This window comes from Suillus subalutaceus, assembly GCF_016647625.1.
Source record: "Suillus subalutaceus strain FC151 chromosome Unknown DFJ58scaffold_16, whole genome shotgun sequence".
NCBI lineage: Eukaryota > Fungi > Basidiomycota > Agaricomycetes > Boletales > Suillaceae > Suillus > Suillus subalutaceus.
Genome location: NW_024540265.1, coordinates 467,951 through 487,021, shown reverse-complemented (window position 1 = coordinate 487,021; position 19,071 = coordinate 467,951). Strand labels below are relative to the sequence as shown.

Below are 19,071 nucleotides of genomic sequence, written 5' to 3'. Positions count from 1 at the left end.
AACAACTCGAATCGCTACTACTGGAAATGCAAACATTGCGGCGACGCTGATAACTCATCAGGTGCTCAAATCCAGGGTCGTGACAACAGCCTACCGAACCATCTTATCAGGCGCTGCACCAATGTAACTGCTCCTCTGCGCCAAGCAGCGCGCCTGTTTGTTATGGACAAGATAGGCAACCTCAGCACCCCTGATTCAATTCTTACTTCCGCTGCTTGATCAGCGCGACGGTGTAATCTCTCAGTTGACACATTTGAAACACTTGGCAAAATTCGTGCAAACCTTCGACACCACAGTGCCATGAAAGTCGCGGAGGTTGGGAAGCCTACCCGCCGTCGACATGCTCACATGCACACTTGTGAAGAGGTTGGCATTGCTGCCGAGACTGCACAGGATCTTGAAGCATCCTTCGCGTGGGCACCTCCACTCTCGACCGAACCTCGCGATGCAGATGACTTGCTTGCTGGTCCAGAGAGTATCTCGCCTGATGGTATTGCTGCTGAATTTGCAGCTCTCGAGGAGTTGAAAAGGACTGAAGAAGTTCACAACGTTAATGAAGTTGAAGTGCTCGAGGGAAATGCTTTTGATTTTGACGAGTTGGATCGGGTCGAACAAGGAATAATACCACAGGCTATTCTAGATGAGGTTGAGGTGGTTAATTACAATGGCGAGGGTGGCGGATGGGACGAGGCAACATTGATGTCATCGTTAGGAATGTCGTATACATAGTCTACATAGCGCCTAGAGTTTTGCCACCCGGTTTTGCCAGTTTTGCCGGTTATAACCGGCAGAACTAAATCGAATTAGTTCTGCCCCCCACACTACGGATACCCTGGAGTTCTGCCACCCGAGTTCTGCCAACAACACTGCCCGGGCGAAGACGACAAGGCTGAAGAGGAGAAAGTGCAAGGGGGCAATAAAATTGCGGCTGCTCGGTCTTCGCTCCTTCCAGGTGCCTCAATCTTCCGTCTTCATGGTTCCCTGGAGTCCCACAGCAATCCGTCTCGCCTCTACGTGGATTCTCCGCCATTCCTCCCTCAAAGTCCAAGAAATCTGGCTCCCGCGGCCTCTATTCTTCTTTGCACGTCCATGGCATCCCGGGGTCTTGACCTACCCTTGTTCGCGCAGTCATACAGCACGACCTGCCCACTGAAGGCGGCGTGACTGAAAGCGTGCACAAAGTGGGACGGACAGCCCGTGCAGCAAAGGGTGGTGAAGCTTGGAACATCGTCGCGCCCAGCGAATCTGAATGGGCGAAATAGGTGGAGGGGAATAATGAGGGGCGATATGGCGGGAGAAAAGTCTGACAGTGACAAAGTCAACATCACTCAAGCTTGAAGGGGCAAACATCGAGAACGTTTTGGCAAAGGGTTTTGGTGGCAAGTACGAGGAACATGCGAATCGGTGCGACAGATATTCAACTTCCTTTTGAACGATGGGTTTTGCGGCACAACGAGGTAATATTGATTTAGAAAGGAAGTCAAGCGTGTGTTGACGTCGTCTCTGCAGAACACTGAACTGGCTCGGGGGGCATTTACTTCTCACATGAGGGTATATACGACCCATCCCTCGAACGAGAAACATGTCTTCTATGTCCGACACATTTACATCGGTCATCTTGCAAAAGCATTCGCCTTGCGTGAAGCGCCGAAGACGATTACTAACGGGAAGAACAAACTGACTAGTGCATCCAAAGGTCGTGGCTCGCGTCCCGCTAAACCCACAAAGCAACACGATGCCGGCAGTGTAGAGCATTGGATGCAAAATATTGTCCGTGTGCAGGGCTGGCTGTCGAAGAAGACTGGTAAGATGGTTAGCAGTGGGACCGACAAGTTCCAGATTGCATCAGGCACTGCTTTGGATTTACTTGTCCATGGCGATCGATTGTAGTCGGATGGCAGGGTTTTCGGTTTCTTTGTTCTATACAGCACTGGCGACATGTTGCTTTACCGGGCCATGAAATTATACTTGATCCAAACAACAGATGAAAAAACAGACAGTCTTGTCATCAAACTACGGCCATGAGTGACCTCCATGAATTCGAACAGGCTTTTGAACGTACCACTGCTCGAGAGCTCGAGGGAACGAGGTTAGTATCAACAATAAATCTAACATTCGTGGGTACTTGAGGCAACATTTCATAACGAGGAGTAAGGTACATCACGTTGTCCGTCATACACAGGATACTATATTACTTGCTGGCGCTGATGCTAATCTCGCTTGGTAAGCACGGTCAATGTGATAGATTCGAGTGCTAGCGCCGGGCTGCGAGCCAGGAGATAACATGATCATTCCAAAAAGCCTGGAATATGCAATTGAGCATGTCATCCCATGGATGGGGAACACGCGAGAGATGTACAGCCCAGTTGTGACAGGCGTACTTGAGAGCGTCGGAAGCTGATTGACTTCGTTCCTGTGCTTCGTTTGCGAACCTCTCAAAGACGTTCATAGCATGAATTATCTCCCTGTCTGGTAGAAGAAGACTTTCTGGTAATGTAGAGGTGGAATGAGAGTGATGTCTTAATGCCAGGAAAACTGGAAACATCAAGAAATCTGGCAAGGTCTTGAATTGCTGGATGACTTGGAAAGTTGGCGGTAAAGGCACATCACTGATAATGATATACTCCTTGATTGCTTCCGATGTCCTCAAGAATTCTTCCATTGTCGCCCAGACGGAGGCTGCGGGAGTGGACTGCCACACTTGACCATGGGGGGTCTGCAGCCAGAATCGCCCACATGGGGTCTCTAGCCAGTCTCGTGCTCCCTCGGTCTGCAGCCAGTCTCGTGCTCCCTCGGTCTGCAGCCAGTCTCGTCCTGCCTGGGTCTGCAGCCAGTCTCGTCCTCCCTGAGTCTGCAGCCAGTCTCGTCCTCCCTGGGTCTGCAGCCAGTCTCGTCCTCCCTGAGTCTGCAGCCAGTCTCGTCCTCCCTGGGTCTGCAGCCAATCTCGTCCTCCCTGAGTCTGCAGCCAGTCTCGTGCTTCCTGGGTCTGCAGCCAGTCTCGTGCTTCCTGAGTCTGCAGCCAGGATCGTCCTGCCTGGGTCTGCAGCCAGTCTCGTCCTGCCTGGGTCTGCAGCCAGTCTCGTGCTGCCTGGGTCTGCAGCCAGTCTCGTGCTCCCCACATCTGCAGCCAGTCTCGTCCTGCCTGGGTCTGCAGCCAGTCTCGTCCTGCCTGGGTCCGCAGCCAGTTTCGTCCTGCCTGGGTCCGCAGCCAGTCTCGTCCTGCCAGGGTCTGCAGCCAGTCTCGTCCTGCCAGGGTCTGCAGCCAGTCTTGTGCTCCCTCGGTCTGCAGCCGATATCTCCCCTGCAGCCACCCTCGTTCTCCCTGGGTCTGCAGCAGCCATTCTTCTTCTTCTTCTTCTTCTTGCATTTCCCACGGCCACACCCCTTCCCCCAGCCACTTTTGTTTTTCCTGCTTCTGCGGCAGCCAATCATGTCCTCCCCGGATTTGTAACCACTCTCGTCCTGCAAGGGTCTGCAGCCACTCTTGTCCTCCCCGTGTCTGCAGCCAGTCCCGTCCTCCCCATGTCGGCAGCCAGTCTCGTCCTCCCCGTGTCTGCAGCCAGTCTCGTCCTCCCCGGGCCTGCAGCCAGTCTCGTCCTCCCCGGGCCTGCAGCCAGTCTCGTCCTCCCCGTGTCTGCAGCCAAAACCGTCCTGCCTGGGTCTGCAGCCAGTCTCGTCCTCCCCGGGTTTGCAGCCAATCTCTCCCCCCCTGGGTCTGCAGCCAAGATCGTCCTGCCATGATCTGTAGCCAGAATCGTCCCGCCTGGGTGTGCAGCCAGGCATGCCCGTCCACAGTTCCCAGCCAAGATTGTACATCTGAAGTGCGATCTCCTCGAAGCCACAGCATACATATGACAGCTGACAGTGGTTCTGGTGGACGAACAAGGAACGCCAATGAATCTTTTAACCTATGGGGGTCCTCGGGTTGCATAGCTTTGCTTTGCTTCTGCAGTTCTGGGAGTGCATCCAAGAGAGCCATGCTTGCTGGAATCGCATTCATCAAGCGGGGAGAGGAACGTGCGAGTAGGGAGTGAGGTGACGCAATATCGCGTATTTGAGGGAGGCCGCAGTTTGAGGGGTCGGAAGCATAGTCGCGAACGGACGAGTGATAGATATTCACTGGGAGTGTGCTGTCTGTAGGGATATCCATGACAGACCGTAGCTGTATCAGCGTTGTCTGCACATCCCTGCCCAGCCCAGCGCCTAGAAGTATCGATATTTGCGAGATGGGAAGAGGGTCTGCGAGGGCGGCGACAATGGACAAGTGCAGGTATGCCCGCTTGGGGTCGGCACACGTGGAGAGGATACAATCGTATAACCTGTACACCTCCGTTCCTGGTAGCAACTTGTTTGTTAACTTGAGCATCAGCTGCAGCCGATCATGGGGATCATTGTCTTCATCGTCGATAATAAACTTCATCATCGTAGACGCCACGATGAAACGTCTGCCCGCTCGGGTCGCCAGTTTCGTAAGGTCATCCATCGATGGTTGAGGGAAATTGGGATGGCGACTTTCCAGTTCTTTGAAGGAATGCCGCAAGAAAGTACAGATGTCGTTGTCAACATCTGCGCCGTCTAACGAGATGATGCCACCCTCCCCAGACGTTCTCACGGGTATCTCGCGCACCAACGGGCGCACCTCTTCGTTCTGAAAGGCTTTAGAAATATGGGATTCCGAGCGACTTGTGAGCAGAATGTGGGTCACGGGGAGATCAGGGTCACGAAGAGCCTGTGCAAGGGAAAGGATGAGATCGGTAAGCTCGGGTTCAGACGTGCATTCATCAAGTGCATCGACAACAAACGACAAAGGCGGACATCCGCGCAATCTGAGTCGAAGTTTCCGGAGGGGTTGGAGAAAGAGAGCCTCCATCTGGTCGCAGAGAGGCGTGTCTGGGTCTAGTAGAGCGGGATTGTTGCGGATAGTTCTGTTCACATCCTGTCGAACACTTGCAAAATTGGTGGCAAGCTGGTAGGCAAGCGTCGCAAAGAAATATCCAGCCGTACAGCGTTTGGTGTGCTTGCGCGAGAAAAAGAATGTTCCCGCTAGCCTCTTTTCGACATGCGTCACTTCGGTCACTTTGAGACCTCTCATCTTTTCAGCTACTGTAAACGCAACAGCAGACTTTCCGACGCCAGCCGTACCATGCAGCCAAATGAGTTGATTCTTCTTTGTGTCGTCCAGGAATCTGTGGATATGTTTGAGGAGATCCACCCGAGTCCCTTGCAAACATTTCGGATGGGGCTGACGCTCACGGGAGTTATATTGAGCACCCTTGACAGCAACCTCAGATAGTTTCGCCCAAGTTCCTTCAAGAACTGTCAAAGAGGTCAGAGAGCTTGCGAGAGATAAGAGATGGAAGTACTGACATTGATCGTCATTCATTGGCGAAGGTTGTGATATGCGAGATGCAATGAAAATGAACCAACTGAAAGTGCTAGCTGGGTTCGAGGATGCTGTTAGAAATCATCCAGGTGATGGATGAATATTTACATAAATCTATTTTGCTATAGCAAGCTCGCGCGATGATTGTGGAATGCAATTGAAGGACGAGTGAGTCTGGTTGCACATATGAGGACACAAGGTTGCTGTGTATGCCGCTAGCCAGTCACATGTTCACATCTGCTACTGCACAGCCAGCCAGAACGATTAGTATAGTCTCCGAGATATTAGGAATTGTGTGAACAAGGTTCAAGTGAGCCTCTCTTTAAAGGCTTGAATTCGAGCTTGATTCGACAATTAGCTTAGAGCCCATCTGGACAACAAATAACAAAATTTCAAATTTCAACTGAGTCATGTCACATGGTCTGGGAGATCCCGGATCACACACCTCGGTTAGACTTCGTATTAACAATGATAACGCTTCGCATACATGGACTATGATATTGACCTTGAAGCGCAACAACAATTCGACCAACGTCGACGTCGCTGGACCGTGATTCTCATAGCTATGGTAGTGCAAATTATGAATACCTACCAGCTTCTGTTCTTATCCTCAACTGTCCGCATCCCATATCATACATCCATCCTCACTGGTGAAGCATGGGTGTACGAGCTCATTTATGGACATCCTGACAGGATCCGGCACAACTTTGGTATTGATGGCAATGTTTTCAATGCACTGCTGCAGGTTCTTCACCACAATAGATTTGTCCTATCCCGCAATGGTGTATCAGTGGAGGAGCAGCTTGGCATTTTTTTATATACATGTGTCACTGGATTATCATCCCGCCTTGTTGGGGAGAGATTCCAGCGCTCCCCTGACACGGTCACAAGGTATAGTGGTCTCAATATTATTTTTCAAGCGACTTAATCTATTTTCCAAGATATTTCAAACGCATGCTTTTCTTCTTCTCGTCGAATCCATTTTACAGCTCCCAGATCACATTTCCGACTCACACAACCCCAATTTCCCATAAAATTCTCGATGATCCTCAATATCGGTTCTTTGATCAGTGTATCGGTGCCGTAGACGGCACGCATATCCAGGCTTTTGTACCGCCAGAGGAACACTTTCACATGCGTAACCGCAAAGGTTTTTTATCGCAAAATTGTCTGTTCATCTGCGATTTTGACCTCCATTTCTTGTATTCACTCTGTGGGTGGGATGGATCTATGTCTGATGCTGCTCTGTGGACGGACGCCCATTCAAACGACCTACGCATCCCTGAAGGTCGATACTTTCTTGCAGGATGCTGGTTTTGGTACCTCCAATGTCCTCCTTGTTCCATACTGGAGTGTCCGTTATCATTTGAAAGAGTGGCGACAGGCCAATATCAAGTAGTACTAATCCTTTATTATTTTAAGTTAGCGTCTGACTTGGATTCTACACAGGCCACAGAATGCCAAGGAACTATTCAACCTTCGTCATGCTGGACTTCGCAATGTGATTGAACGCATTTTTGGTGTTATGAAGCGTCAATGGGGCATCTTGCGACATGTCCCTGAATATAACATGGATATTCAGGCTCGGATCCCTGTAGCGCTGTGCGCACTGCACAACTTCAATCAAAGGTATCATCCTGACGACTTTGACGTCGAATCTGACGGAATGAACCTTGATGTTGCGTTGGGTGAACTCGGCGATGGACCAGCTGACACAGCGGAATGGAGCAGAGTGGATCAGCGGCGGGAGAGAATTGCAGAGGAAATGTGGGCTGACTATCTCAATGAGCATAGGGAACGAGGACTTCCATTGCCAGGTACAGCTTGAATACAAATAAGTAGTAGTTTGTATTGTCGTACTACACTCCGCGGAACCGCCGCTTCAAGCTCTATACCATTACTACATCGTCGTCTTGGTTGGACTTGAGTTTGCGGAGAGTTTTCTCCAACCAGGCAGCTCGAGTTGTCTCTGGAAAATTAGAAAAAATTACAGCCTGTGTCTTGTCCCTAGCGAAGTAGTCTGCGATCTCGAGCTGATCATCAGCTGTAAGAGTCTTATGTTCTGATAACAAGACAACAGCACGAGCGAGGGGGTCAGATGAAGTAACCTGGGGGGGAGTTTGGAGGTAGTCTTTGATGTAAGTAGTGAGCTCCTTCATCGTCTCAGACCCATCCTTTTGTGCCTGGGCAGTTACAGATAGTGGCCGGCGTGTACGTTTCGAGCGCTTGCTTCTGATTCAATAATTGAGGGTGTGGAACTGATTCTGCGCTTTGCACTGCGGCTAACACTTGTCAACACAGACGAGGGGGCTGAGCCACCACCGGAAGAGGTAAGGAAACAAGATGGAGTAGAGGGCGATGTTGATGAGGGATCACTGAAAGTGGCCGATGGCCCAGGAGTGCGGAGAAGCCCACTGCCACCCACTTGCATGACTTCTTCGGTTGCAGAGGTAAGCTGGCTGAGATTAAAGGAGGGAGGAGTAGCCTGAGGGATGTCATTGCCGGTGGGCACTGGAGGTGGTCGATAGACATGCGATCCTTTTGCAATCTTTGGCATCATCTGCTCCATAGCAGAGGTATGTTTGAAGCCCTTATTTTTGAAGGCCTTCGCTGCAGGGCGTCGCTGAGAGTGATTGCGTTATTAGTAGTGCCGGCTGCAGCAGTGGCAACAATACATACCTTGACGTACCGATCCCAGACATCATCATTCTTCATCACTATTCCAGCTCCATACTCATCACTCCATGTAAATCCCGATGTGTTCTTGATATCTGCGACAGCACCATATGATGTTTTGAGCTGCAAGACATACATTCTTTGAGTTTTCCCTGATCACCGGCAACACGATCATCGGACTGATAACATACAGATTGCCACTTGTTCTTACAAACACCAGCTGTCTTCTCAGCACCAGATGCGTTTGGGAATCTCTCCTTCAGTAGATTTGCAGCGCTGGTGAGTGTTGTACCCTTGGGATTTCCATCGCCACTTGCAGAGAACTGAGATAACAGGAAGTCAACGAAAACAGTTTCTTCTTCTAGCGTCCAGGAGGCAGCAGGCTTTCTTTTGCTTTGGTTCTTCTTCAATTCTACTGGATCAACAGTACCACGAGAACGAAGGGAGCAATTAGATCCATCACTAGTACTGTGGCTTGATACATTAGATGACATGGCGGTTATGGCAGGGAAGCAAGGTGCCCTGTGTGAAAGAATCTGTGTGATCCAGGATCTCCCAGACCATGAGACATGACTCAGTTGAAATTTGAAATTTTGTTATTCGTTGTCCAGATGGGCTCTTAGCTATAGGTGACGCACGTTTGAATCCATGTCGTATATATACTACATATGAGGTCTATTCTGCATCCGACAGATTCGCACGTGTTTTTGACAGCGAAACAGGCGAACTACTCCATCATCAATATTCCCGACACCCACATGATGTTAGTGCATTCAAAAATCCAACTTTGTGGCAGTTCGAGCTCGAGCTTCACTCTAGGGCCGCCGTGGAATTACAGCCACCATTGACGTAATATCATATATATGCAACAACCATGCCGCATAGTACCGTTCATTATCAGTAGTCTCCGCTAGACAGACTACTATAGACGAAGATATAGTCCGCGTTTCTTCCAACAACGGCCCGTCTGCCCTAGTGAACAGAACACGGAGAATGCCCTTCTTTACAAGGAAGAGGCAGCCTAGCGCAAACCAGCTCACTGCCTCATCCGCAGCAGCCCCCCTCGCTCAACAACGTCAACAAGCTCACGATGTTATATCAATCACACAACAGCTGCTGCTGCCGTCCCAATCTCAGCAGCAGCCACCCATAGGCACCCAACAGCCTCAACAACGGCCAAGTTATCCCTGGTCTGTACAGCGCCTACTCCTCCCTCCCCCCCTCGTTATCCCGAAACCTGACGTGATCGCACCAACTTCACCTTCACCTCTTCCATTCCCTCGCTATGGCCATGCACTTCCAGCGACAGCCACTGTTTCGGGAGACTTGTATCTTTTTGGTGGTCTCGTCCGCGAAATTGCCTACAATGATTTATATCTTTTTTCTACCCGCCATCTGTCCGCAACTCTTGTCCAGACAAGTGGTGATATACCCTCGCCCCGAGTCGGTCACGCGAGCGCCATCGTTAGCAGCATCATCATCGTATGGGGAGGCGACACCACCTTTACCGATCAGTCAGAAAAGCAAGATGATGGCTTGTATCTTCTGAACATCGGTGCGTTCATCCAAACTATCGAGAAAGCGTACTTCATGTAAACCCCAGTTTCACGAGAGTGGACCCGCATACCAATGCACGGTCCTGCACCTGCTGGACGGTATGGTCATACTGCTACTATGGTTGGCACCAAATTTTTCGTCTTCGGAGGTCAGGCAGATGGCGAATTCCTGAATGACCTCTGGTCATTTGATCTCAAGACTCGTAAGTCCCATTCAATTGAAGCTTACTTTACTAAACCTTACATTATGTTATGCTCTTAGTACGGACAACAACAGTTTGGGAGCTGTGTCAACCCTTCGGAGCCGCCCGTCCTGCCCAACGCACAGGACATGCCTGTATAACATACCAGGATCGCATCATCGTGTATGTTTGACGTTCATTCTGGACTAGCTCATATTCACCTTTCACAGGTTCGGAGGAACAGATGGCTTATACCATTACAATGATACATGGTCGTATAACACTAATACAAGGACCTAGTCGGAATTGCAATGTATTGGCTTTATTCCATCACCCCGGGAAGGCCACGCAGCCGCTGTGATTGACGACGTCATCTACATTTTTGGCGGACGGGGTGTAGTTGGCAAGGACCTGGGCGACTTGGCAGCATTCAAGATGTCAAGTACGTGGTTTGATAAACAATTGGTGTGCGTGATTCTGAGCTTGTCGCGTGCAGACCAGCGGTGGTACATGTTCCAAAATATGGGTCCAGCGCCTAGCGGCCGTTCGGGACATGCTATGGCATCCATGGGAACTAGAGTTTTTGTTCTTGGTGGAGAGTCTTTCACGCCAACTAAGGGCGATGACCATGGAATTATTAATGTTCTTGACACCGGTATGTGACCGCTCTTCTCCGCCAAGGTCAATGCTAACGGCTTGCTCAGAGCACATCAAATACCCTGATTCAAGCAAAGGACCACCGACCAACAAGGCTAATCGAGAATCAATTGCAACTCCTCCGCCGGGACAAGTCGCACCAGGAAGCTCTCTGCCCAATGTTACTGGTGCCATAGATGCGGACGACATTCGCTGGACTATGTCTCAGCCAAGAACCAGATTCGGAACTCGTACACCGAATGGTGCCCGTGCGCAATCATCCCCCAATACCAAAGATAAGGCACCGAACCGCTCTCAAAGAGATGATCGAATTGTGCTCAGAACGGATGATGGGAATGGGACAGAAACCGGTGCTACTCTCAAGTCTAATACCACTTCCCGGGATCACACACCATCTCCAGAGCAGATCCGAGCACCGTCATATTTGCCACAAGATCTTACTAATGAACTCCAGGGAAGATCACGCTATCCGATAACTTCTGGAGGCTTTGGAGACATCTGGAAGTGTGAATTAGTGAAGCCCGATGGGACCGTCAAGGCATGCCCAGCTTCCCCCACTTCATACAGTTGTTATTGACCATGACCTAGGTAGCAGTGAAGACCATCCGTGCTTTCGAATCGGACAACGAGGTTCTGATGCGGAAGAATAGTAGGGTAATGTGCTCTTCCACAGCGTCGCGTGTGTCGGTTTAGCTTATGCTGAATCAACTTTAGAGAGTGCGTCGCGAACTCAAAGTTTGGGGCCGTCTTAAGCATGATAGCATTCTTCCACTCTGGGGAGTGGCAACTGACTTTGGACCCTATCCCGCAATGATTTGCCCGTGGGCTGATGATGGAGCACTCACGGGCTATCTTGAGAGGCAAGAAAGCTTGTTGTCGTCTCACGATAAGTTCTCCCTTGTAAGCCCTGTATATCCAGCATCCCCAAATGCTTGCTGACCTCCTGGCACCTGCCAGCTGAATGACATTGCTCTTGGATTGCAATACCGTAAGTCCATCGTTCACTGCACCCTAGTTTTCAGATGCTCATGTCGGTTCAGTCCATAGCAAATCAGTTGTTCATGGGGACCTGACGGGGGTGTGTACGGCCATACAGAGAAGGTTTACGTTACTCACGTGCAAACTCTCTAGTCAAATGTCTTGATTTCTGGCAACGGTCGGGCATGCCTTGCTGATTTTGGTCTCTCCACCATCATCCTGGAGTTTGTCGGCACCTCATATTTTACGAGCTCCATCCGAGGGAATGTCCGATGGCTAGCTGCAGAATTATGTGAAGTATCGGAGGACGACGAGGTTTCGCTCAGCACCGAGTGCGACATATACTCATTCGGCAGTATCACGCTCCAGGTTGGTAACTCGATTTTGACCGAAATATGTTATTCACTTCGCACATGCTCTAGGTATTGACTTGTAAGGTACCCTACTACAATGTGAAGAAGGATATTGCGGTGTTGGGACAAGTCATCAAAGGTATGAAACCGGAGCCTCCTAAGGAATCGCAGATAGCGGCTGGGCACTGGGAGTTCATACAGCGATGCTGGTCGCCTCGTGCAAGTCGTCCATCTGTTGCAGAAATTGTGACGTTTGTAGCGCGCGAACAACAAGCTGCGTTGTCCTATGTATGAGAAAGTTTTCAGCGCCTCGAGTAGCCCCGACGTGCAACAACAACTACACCACGACAGCTACCTCAATTCGTCTGAGAATAATGTAAATCTACTTGTTTTCATGTGTACCTTAATCCTTGCTGGCCAGAATTTTAAAAATCCAAAGTTCAAATTTTTCGTTGCAAGAATTTGAAACATTACAAGAAAAACAGCAATTGGAGCCTCTAGGCATACCTCAGGCTGGTACCCCAAGATGACATTGCAGAGGCCCCTACAGCATCGCAAGGACTTCTGCCGTCGCACTAATGCATGAATGGGACTACAATGTACTGCTTTGAAGCACAGGAATCACAGCAAACACTGCTTGTTGTGCCTTTTCTAATTTATGCAAGAATTCGGCATGCCTCTATAGCACCAAATATTTGCGGTATATAAGTTTGATTTTTCATCTCAAAGAACCTGAAATTGGTAACAACGGCGGCATGTTACTTCCTAAAATTGCTATGAAGTTGTGGTCTGTTGTGGTGGCGTATTTCTGATAGGCTGCTCGGAGGTGCTGTATTTGATTTTGTGCTTCTTACACATGTAGCGACGTTGGCATTAATGGACTTACTCTCTGCACCTCATACTTTATCTCAGCTTAACATGTGAGCCATACCACAGAATGCTATAGCCAACCCTGGTGGGGCTATAGAGCAATGTTCAAATTAAAGTTGTGTATGCGGGGTCAGGGGGGAAAGAGACTTGTCAACCTTTCCACTTTGGTCGTGGCCCGGGCAGTTACTTACCCATAACACTTATCCAGTGGCACCAGTGCAACATATAAGCGCTCTCCCTCGCAGATATATACAGTCGTGGCTATGGACCTGTACCCATCAGTGCCCACCTTAATCACATACCTCTTCCAGAACAGGTTCGTGCAATCTATCTCTCTCTCCAGCAGCTCATACTATATGTAGCCTGCTGACTCGTTTCTCTACCGTAGGTGGGCGCCTGTTTGTGATGGCGACCCCATTTCAAAATCCCACTGGATCCTCTACCAATCAATCAGCCACTGATTTCGAGCCTTCCGAACAATGGAAGAATCACCTGAAAGTGGATATCGAGACCAACTTGCGTTCCATGGTCGACGAAGCCAAACAGAACCTACACAACGCCCTGAAGAGAGCCCCAGTCAGCGCTGTCGAGCGCCAACGCTTGACTGAGGAATACCTCGTTACCATGAGGAACATCCGTAATCTTGCCGAGGAACAGTTCCGTATCTCCCTAGAACGTGAACGCCAAGTACGCCGTTGGTCTACTGGTCAGGTCTTAGATCAGGAATGGTCGGACACCATAAGAAAGGAGCAACAAGCTATCCTAGACAACATTGAAAGAAAACGCAAAGATAATGCTACTTATTCTTCCTCGTCTCAGCCCATCGCAGATTTTTTAATATCTCGTTCTAGCCGTTCTTCAGAACGTGTTTGGACCCCGCACGAGCACGCGGAATTCGAGCACGACGCAGATTACTTCCCTCGTTTACCCAGCCGGGAATTTGAGGAAGACCACTTACCACCACCTCGTAATACTGGGAAGGCTCGTGCCGGGTCTGTTAGTAGTGCAGTTGGATCATACAAGCCACCGTCCACGTCGGATACAACAGACAGAGGTGTTGAGCGCCCAAAGCCTTCACACGCCATCGACGAACTAGACGACATACCTAGATCTGTTCGGTCAGCTACGGATGTTCAGGACAGCATCGGACGCGGAAGCCTTCACTGCAGAGCTACTAGACAGCTCCCAGAAATCTGGCTCCCTTCTATCACGCCTGAACAAGACGCTCAGATGTCTCGTCCTTTCAGTATCGCGCGTCGTGGGAGTACAGCGAGCACTACCTCTTCCTATCGGGCACCATCAGTGGTCAACATCCCGTTTTCTTACGAACCGCATGACAGTACGATCGAGAAAGAGGGAGAGCGTATTTCGGCTATGAAACAGGAGTGGAGCTCTATGGATAGAGCGAGATATGGAGAGAGAACAACTCCGTACACTTATGCTGAAGCTCGGGCTGGCGTCACAACCACTCCTCAGCGTCTGGACGAATGTTATACACCGCCCGTATCCTCAGTTGCACACATCATAAGCTCCGCAATCTCATACACTCGCCCCATAGAAGGCTTAAGTTCCACAGTCCCCATCGCATACACTCGCCCCGCAGACGGCCCAAGCTCCATAGTCCCCATCAGCTACATGCGCTCCTCGGACAGTTCTCACCCACACGCACCCCCACCATCAGCCAGCAGACCCATCGTCGCCGAGAAATCCTTCACGTATGACGGCGATTTTCAGGCTAGCCCGAGTCCCAAAGGCTGGACCAGTCCCTCACGCTCGCCGTACGACCCCCGCTACGAAACCTCGCGCTCTCCACAGACACCAGGAGAAATTCCACGGAATTGGCAGTCTTCTAACTTGCGCGCAGGGCCGTCATCGCAAGACATGCGCTACGGGTATAATCCGAGCGAGACTGGGTCCTATGCTACTCGGCCTGTTCATACGCATCATGAGGTGTCAGAGGGGGAATATGATGTGGACCTCGATGATACTGGGTGGGAGGAGTATGATGAGGTATCGGAGGGGGAATATGATGAGGTGTCAGAGGGGGAGTATAATATGGACCTCGATGATGCTGAGTTGTGGGAGTATGATGAGCGCCGGATGCCTCAGAGAGAGGCAAGCGTGAGTTTGGGGAGGGAGGAGGTTGCTCAGCCCGAGCAAGAATTGAGGAGGGAAAAGAATACGAGACGTGGGGCTAAGCTAATGGAGGAGCTCAGATCAGACGACAAGCAGCAGGTTCAGCAGGATGAATTTCGAAAGCGCGAAGAAAATATACGCCGCCAGCGCACAGAAGAAAAGAAGAAACAGGAAAAGTTCAAATGGGAGTCCTGGAATCGTTATCCACCGGAGACTACTAGTAGTCGACCCATACCACCTCCCCAGATGGCTACTTCTCAATCTCAATCTTCGTCTTCTACAGGACCTTGGCCAATCGCCAATCGTAGCGACCGTAGCATACCTGGACCAAGTCCGCCGACAGATAGGAGCAGCTTTGGATCAACCAGCACTAGTCGTAGCAGTGCTGCCTGGACGACCTCGACTCGGCCAAACTCGACAGGTAGTTCGCCCCCACCGAGCACACCTAAGTCATCAACGTCATCAGCCCAGCAGAACGCCAAAACGGCACTCGGTCCCCCGCCTACCCCCTTTTCAGAAGTGGAGTTCCACCGTCGTCAGGCTGAACAAGCTCAACAGCGCGAGGAACAATTCCGTCGTGAGCAAGCCAAGTTGGAGCAGGAAAGACTCTCGAAGGCTGTCAAGGTGAAGCAGGACGCTATTACTATCAAGCTCTTTGAGCGCCATCGTGGTCAGTGGGATAAATTACAGATGTCCCGTGTGTTGATATGGGACAATTTCCCATGGCCTGTGTTCAAACGCTCCAACGGCCCCGATGATATCACGACTCCTGACATCACTGTCTACATGTTGTCGTCTCTGCATCCTATCGACAAGTCTCCGAGGCACCGTGTAAAGGAGAACATCAAATGGTGGCATCACGATCGATTTGGGATGTGGCTTCTACCGAAAGTCAAGGAGAGCGACAGAGACAGCGTGCGAGAAGCTGCGAGCACTGTGGCCAGGACGTTGTACCATCTTCTACGCTCCAGCACGCAAGATCCTGATGTCTCGACCGCTAGCTCACGCATCATTATACTCGAACCACCATTATTAGCACAGCAGAACACCAATGCGCCATCCCACCCCACATACACCCCCATTCCAGCTACACAGATTCCCACTTCACCTTCGCCGGAAGCAACAGCAACAGTGGAAGAAGCTAGCCAAGAGTTGCCCGATTCCGTGTCAGATTTGCTGGAAGATCTTACCAACGAGCTCCAGAGGAAATCGTCTTTCCCGGCCGCTTCCGGAGGTTTTGGGGACATCTGGAAGTGTATTTTAGTCAAGGCGAATGAAAACGTCGATGTATGCTCCACTTGTGTTACTTCCTGTCGCATTGTCCTGATCATGATCCAGGTGGCAGTAAAGACCATCCGTGCTTTTGAGACGGATAACGAGGAGTCGAGGCAGAAGAAAGCGAGGGTAACGTCTCTGTTCCATGCATCTCGAGTTTTTTTTAATGATGATTCGGTTTAGAGAGTGCGCCGCGAGCTGAAAGTTTGGGGTCGTCTCAAACATCATAGCATTCTTCCACTATGGGGAGTGGCAAACGACTTTGGGCCCTACCTTGCAATGATTTGCCCATGGGCCGTTAATGGAGCTCTCACAGGCTATCTTGAGCGCCAACAAGACACGTTGTCGTCCTTAGATAAATTCTCCCTTGTAAGTCCTGTGTATCCAGCATCTCCAGATGCTTGTTGACTTCCTGGTGCTTGCCAGCTGAATGACATTGCTCTTGGATTACAATACCGTAGGTGAACACTCACTGCACGTTTTCAAATGTTCATGTTGGTTCAGTCCACAGCAAATCAGTTGTCCATGGTGACCTGACAGGGGTGTGTACGGCCACACACAGAAGGTTCTAATTACTCACTTCCCAACTCTCTAGTCAAATGTCTTGATTTCTGATAATGGTCGGGCATGTCTTGCTGATTTCGGTCTCTCTACTATCATCGTAGAGTTCATCGGTACCTCCTATTTTACGAACTCTATCTGGGGGAATATCCGATGGGCAGCTACAGAGCTGTATGAAGCACCAGACAATGCATCGCTCACGACCGAGTGCGATATCTACTCATTTGGCAGTATTATATTGCAGGTTAGTAACTTGAATTTTCCACCGTCGGATCTTATTCACATTTCGCTTGCTCTAGATATTAACTTGCAAGGTACCCTACTGCAATGTGAAGAAGGATATTGCGGTGTTGGCCCAAGTCATCAAAGGGATTAAACCGAAACCTCCTAAGGAATCGCGTATAGCGCCTGGGCACTGGGAGTTCATACAGCGATGCTGGTTGCCTCGTGCAAGTCGCCCGTCGATTGCAGAAATCGTAACGTTTATAGCATGTGAATGGCAGGCTGTGTCATCCTAGTCCTTCTGAACACACCAACAGTACCATGATACTGGAATGTAGCAAGAACTGACCTTCAGGAAATACTTACATAGAAAGGTCATCGTGCATCAATGAGTATTTCAAATTCGAGGAAGATCATCATTTTATGTAAACTCCTCGTAAGGAAGGTCTTGTAGTTGGTTGGGGCCCGAACTGGCCCGAAGGAGCTGACCGAAGGCTATGACTCATAGGCTGCTTCCCTTCATTCATACTATGGACACGGTGTCAACATGGTATATTTTCAGTGTCCAGCAAGCTAGAAGTACAGACTCCCGCCATCCTTCTTTGCCGACGAATCGCCATAGACTATAGTTCTCTCGGCAGCTCATGACTAACTGGGACGCCGGATAGGATCTCACCCACTTGACGGGAAGAGTACGAACTTTTGCAGTGATAACCATCATAATGCATATGGTCTTCACCTCATGCCAGGTTAGTGCCAAGATTGCTGACTTTCAGTATCGGCTCACACCAGCAGGGCTGTCAGCTTAATATCAATGACCGCTCGATCAAAGACTCTCAGGCTAGTTTTATATAAATTGACCAGAGTCCAGCCCTCGTCCATTGGGAGGCTTCATCAACCTTTCCGCTTGGATCCATTAATACTATGTATGATCAACCAAGCACTCGGGGTCCTGGAATCTTAGGTCAGTTGCTTCAACCCACGTGCACAAGCCATTAGTAGGCGCCCTCCTTAAAGGCTCCTTTGCAGACTGACATCGCGCTTAACTGCCTTAGTTCCGCACTATCTCTCGTACCGGCACATATACCTCACTCCATTCCATTTCATAGCTCTTTCCAAAGTTCAGAGAGGGAAGTTCATGTAATCATATTTCCTCCAGCTCATGATAGTGGTCAAAAAGTATGGCAAAGGAGCATCAGCCTGGCAGGATTGGACTGAGTGAGTGCAAAAACAAACCTGTTCATCCTCTCCTTTGTCCTCTCTCATCAACGTATTGCAGGGAGCTCAACACAGGCTAATCGCCACATACCTCGCGGTGTCGATACGGGTCCTGCCAGATCTACCATTGGATTGGGGTCAACGTCGGATACAAATTTTGAGCGCCTCAAGCCTCCATCAACCACCGGTGAACGAGAGGATGTGACTAGACAGCGATTCGCGAGTTCAGCTGCGGATACTCAGGATGGCCGCAGGCGAGAAAGACAGCCCATTAAAGTGGGCAATTTCAAGCCTGAAGAAGACGCCCAGGCGTCTCGTCATTTCAATGTCACCCATCGTGGGAGCACAGCGGGTCCTGACCCTTATCGTGTACCACCATTGTCAGTCACTTGCAAAGACCGCGATTATATTTCGGCAATGGATCATGAGCGAGACAGACACAAGTCATATGCCAACATCAATACCACATCCTATATCCCAGCCTTATCTTCATCAGCGACGTATGGCCCAGGTTATACGGCCCCCGTCAATGCGCCCCCCAGTTTCTGCTATCACCGGCGCCATGAAATCAGTTTCGTTTGAAGATAGCGGTGAACAGTCCAGCTCGAGTCCCAAAGGCTGGAATGGTCCGTCGCGCCCGCCGCCAGTTTCGTATGGTACACGCCCCAGCGTACCACCACCTTCTATTATCAGACCTATTACCACCAATAGATCGGTTTCATACGATAGCGGCGTTCAGTCTAGCACAAGTCTTAATAATTGGAATGGTCCGTCTGACAGCCAGGACCCATACGCACGCCGCGGTGTACCCCCACCGCCTAGCAGCAGACCTATCATGACCAAGAAATCGGTCTCACTCGATAGCGGCGTTCAATCCAGTACGAGTTTTAATTATCAGAATGGTCCGTCTGACAACCAGAATTCGTACGCACGCCGTGGCGCACCCCTACCGTCTAACAATGGACCCATCGTTACCAATAAATCGGTCTCGCTCAATAGCGGCG

The 19,071-nt window shown here is 50.2% G+C and overlaps 7 protein-coding genes across 7 annotated transcripts; all 7 read left to right on the top strand.

The window, feature by feature from the left end:
- Positions 1 to 348: 348 nt before the first annotated feature.
- On the top strand, positions 349 to 683 carry DFJ58DRAFT_911700 (uncharacterized protein; the record flags this gene model as incomplete). Its single annotated transcript, XM_041395244.1, has 2 exons — positions 349 to 475; positions 524 to 683. Coding segments are annotated over 2 exons (285 nt in total), but the record flags the coding sequence as incomplete, so codon positions are not given.
- A 529-nt stretch (positions 684 to 1,212) lies between these two features.
- DFJ58DRAFT_131025 (uncharacterized protein) lies at positions 1,213 to 1,990 on the top strand. Its single transcript, XM_041378788.1, has 2 exons — positions 1,213 to 1,457; positions 1,510 to 1,990. Exons 1-2 carry the CDS (start codon positions 1,395 to 1,397, stop codon positions 1,888 to 1,890), a joined length of 444 nt encoding a protein of 147 aa, XP_041248017.1. The 5' UTR covers positions 1,213 to 1,394; the 3' UTR covers positions 1,891 to 1,990.
- Positions 1,991 to 8,762: 6,772 nt separating this feature from the next.
- On the top strand, positions 8,763 to 10,134 carry DFJ58DRAFT_130942 (uncharacterized protein). The gene is made up of 4 exons (XM_041378785.1): positions 8,763 to 9,614; positions 9,663 to 9,818; positions 9,878 to 9,980; positions 10,028 to 10,134. Exons 1-4 carry the CDS (start codon positions 9,053 to 9,055, stop codon positions 10,095 to 10,097), a joined length of 891 nt encoding a protein of 296 aa, XP_041248016.1. The 5' UTR covers positions 8,763 to 9,052; the 3' UTR covers positions 10,098 to 10,134.
- Positions 9,951 to 11,148, top strand: DFJ58DRAFT_130968 (uncharacterized protein). Its single transcript, XM_041378787.1, has 3 exons — positions 9,951 to 9,980; positions 10,028 to 10,452; positions 10,502 to 11,148. Exons 2-3 carry the CDS (start codon positions 10,233 to 10,235, stop codon positions 11,029 to 11,031), a joined length of 750 nt encoding a protein of 249 aa, XP_041248015.1. The 5' UTR covers positions 9,951 to 9,980; positions 10,028 to 10,232; the 3' UTR covers positions 11,032 to 11,148.
- On the top strand, positions 10,868 to 12,108 carry DFJ58DRAFT_130964 (kinase-like protein). Its single transcript, XM_041378786.1, has 6 exons — positions 10,868 to 11,108; positions 11,169 to 11,354; positions 11,412 to 11,442; positions 11,495 to 11,532; positions 11,586 to 11,801; positions 11,855 to 12,108. Exons 1-6 carry the CDS (start codon positions 11,091 to 11,093, stop codon positions 12,077 to 12,079), a joined length of 714 nt encoding a protein of 237 aa, XP_041248014.1. The 5' UTR covers positions 10,868 to 11,090; the 3' UTR covers positions 12,080 to 12,108.
- A 787-nt stretch (positions 12,109 to 12,895) lies between these two features.
- DFJ58DRAFT_698557 (uncharacterized protein) lies at positions 12,896 to 16,249 on the top strand (the record flags this gene model as incomplete). Its single annotated transcript, XM_041383533.1, has 2 exons — positions 12,896 to 12,971; positions 13,044 to 16,249. The coding sequence occupies exon 2, from the start codon at positions 13,061 to 13,063 to the stop codon at positions 16,247 to 16,249; it is 3,189 nt and encodes a 1,062-aa protein (XP_041248013.1). The 5' UTR covers positions 12,896 to 12,971; positions 13,044 to 13,060.
- Positions 16,250 to 17,795: 1,546 nt separating this feature from the next.
- DFJ58DRAFT_130923 (uncharacterized protein) lies at positions 17,796 to 18,941 on the top strand. The gene is made up of 3 exons (XM_041378784.1): positions 17,796 to 17,847; positions 17,905 to 18,067; positions 18,129 to 18,941. Exons 2-3 carry the CDS (start codon positions 18,031 to 18,033, stop codon positions 18,647 to 18,649), a joined length of 558 nt encoding a protein of 185 aa, XP_041248012.1. The 5' UTR covers positions 17,796 to 17,847; positions 17,905 to 18,030; the 3' UTR covers positions 18,650 to 18,941.
- Positions 18,942 to 19,071: the final 130 nt, after the last annotated feature.

Coding starts and splice junctions, on each gene's coding strand:
- DFJ58DRAFT_131025 (XM_041378788.1), top strand. CDS start 1,395: ATGCGAATCGGTGCGACAGATATTCAACTTCCTTTTGAACGATGGGTT. Junction 1,458..1,509: donor GGGTTTTGCGGCACAACGAG/GTAATATTGATT, acceptor TCGTCTCTGCAG/AACACTGAACTGGCTCGGGG.
- DFJ58DRAFT_130942 (XM_041378785.1), top strand. CDS start 9,053: ATGCCCTTCTTTACAAGGAAGAGGCAGCCTAGCGCAAACCAGCTCACT. Junction 9,615..9,662: donor CTTGTATCTTCTGAACATCG/GTGCGTTCATCC, acceptor TGTAAACCCCAG/TTTCACGAGAGTGGACCCGC. Junction 9,981..10,027: donor TACCAGGATCGCATCATCGT/GTATGTTTGACG, acceptor CACCTTTCACAG/GTTCGGAGGAACAGATGGCT.
- DFJ58DRAFT_130968 (XM_041378787.1), top strand. CDS start 10,233: ATGTCAAGTACGTGGTTTGATAAACAATTGGTGTGCGTGATTCTGAGC. Junction 10,453..10,501: donor TATTAATGTTCTTGACACCG/GTATGTGACCGC, acceptor CGGCTTGCTCAG/AGCACATCAAATACCCTGAT.
- DFJ58DRAFT_130964 (XM_041378786.1), top strand. Junction 11,355..11,411: donor CTCACGATAAGTTCTCCCTT/GTAAGCCCTGTA, acceptor GGCACCTGCCAG/CTGAATGACATTGCTCTTGG. Junction 11,533..11,585: donor TTCATGGGGACCTGACGGGG/GTGTGTACGGCC, acceptor CAAACTCTCTAG/TCAAATGTCTTGATTTCTGG.
- DFJ58DRAFT_130923 (XM_041378784.1), top strand. CDS start 18,031: ATGGCAAAGGAGCATCAGCCTGGCAGGATTGGACTGA. Junction 18,068..18,128: donor GCCTGGCAGGATTGGACTGA/GTGAGTGCAAAA, acceptor AACGTATTGCAG/GGAGCTCAACACAGGCTAAT.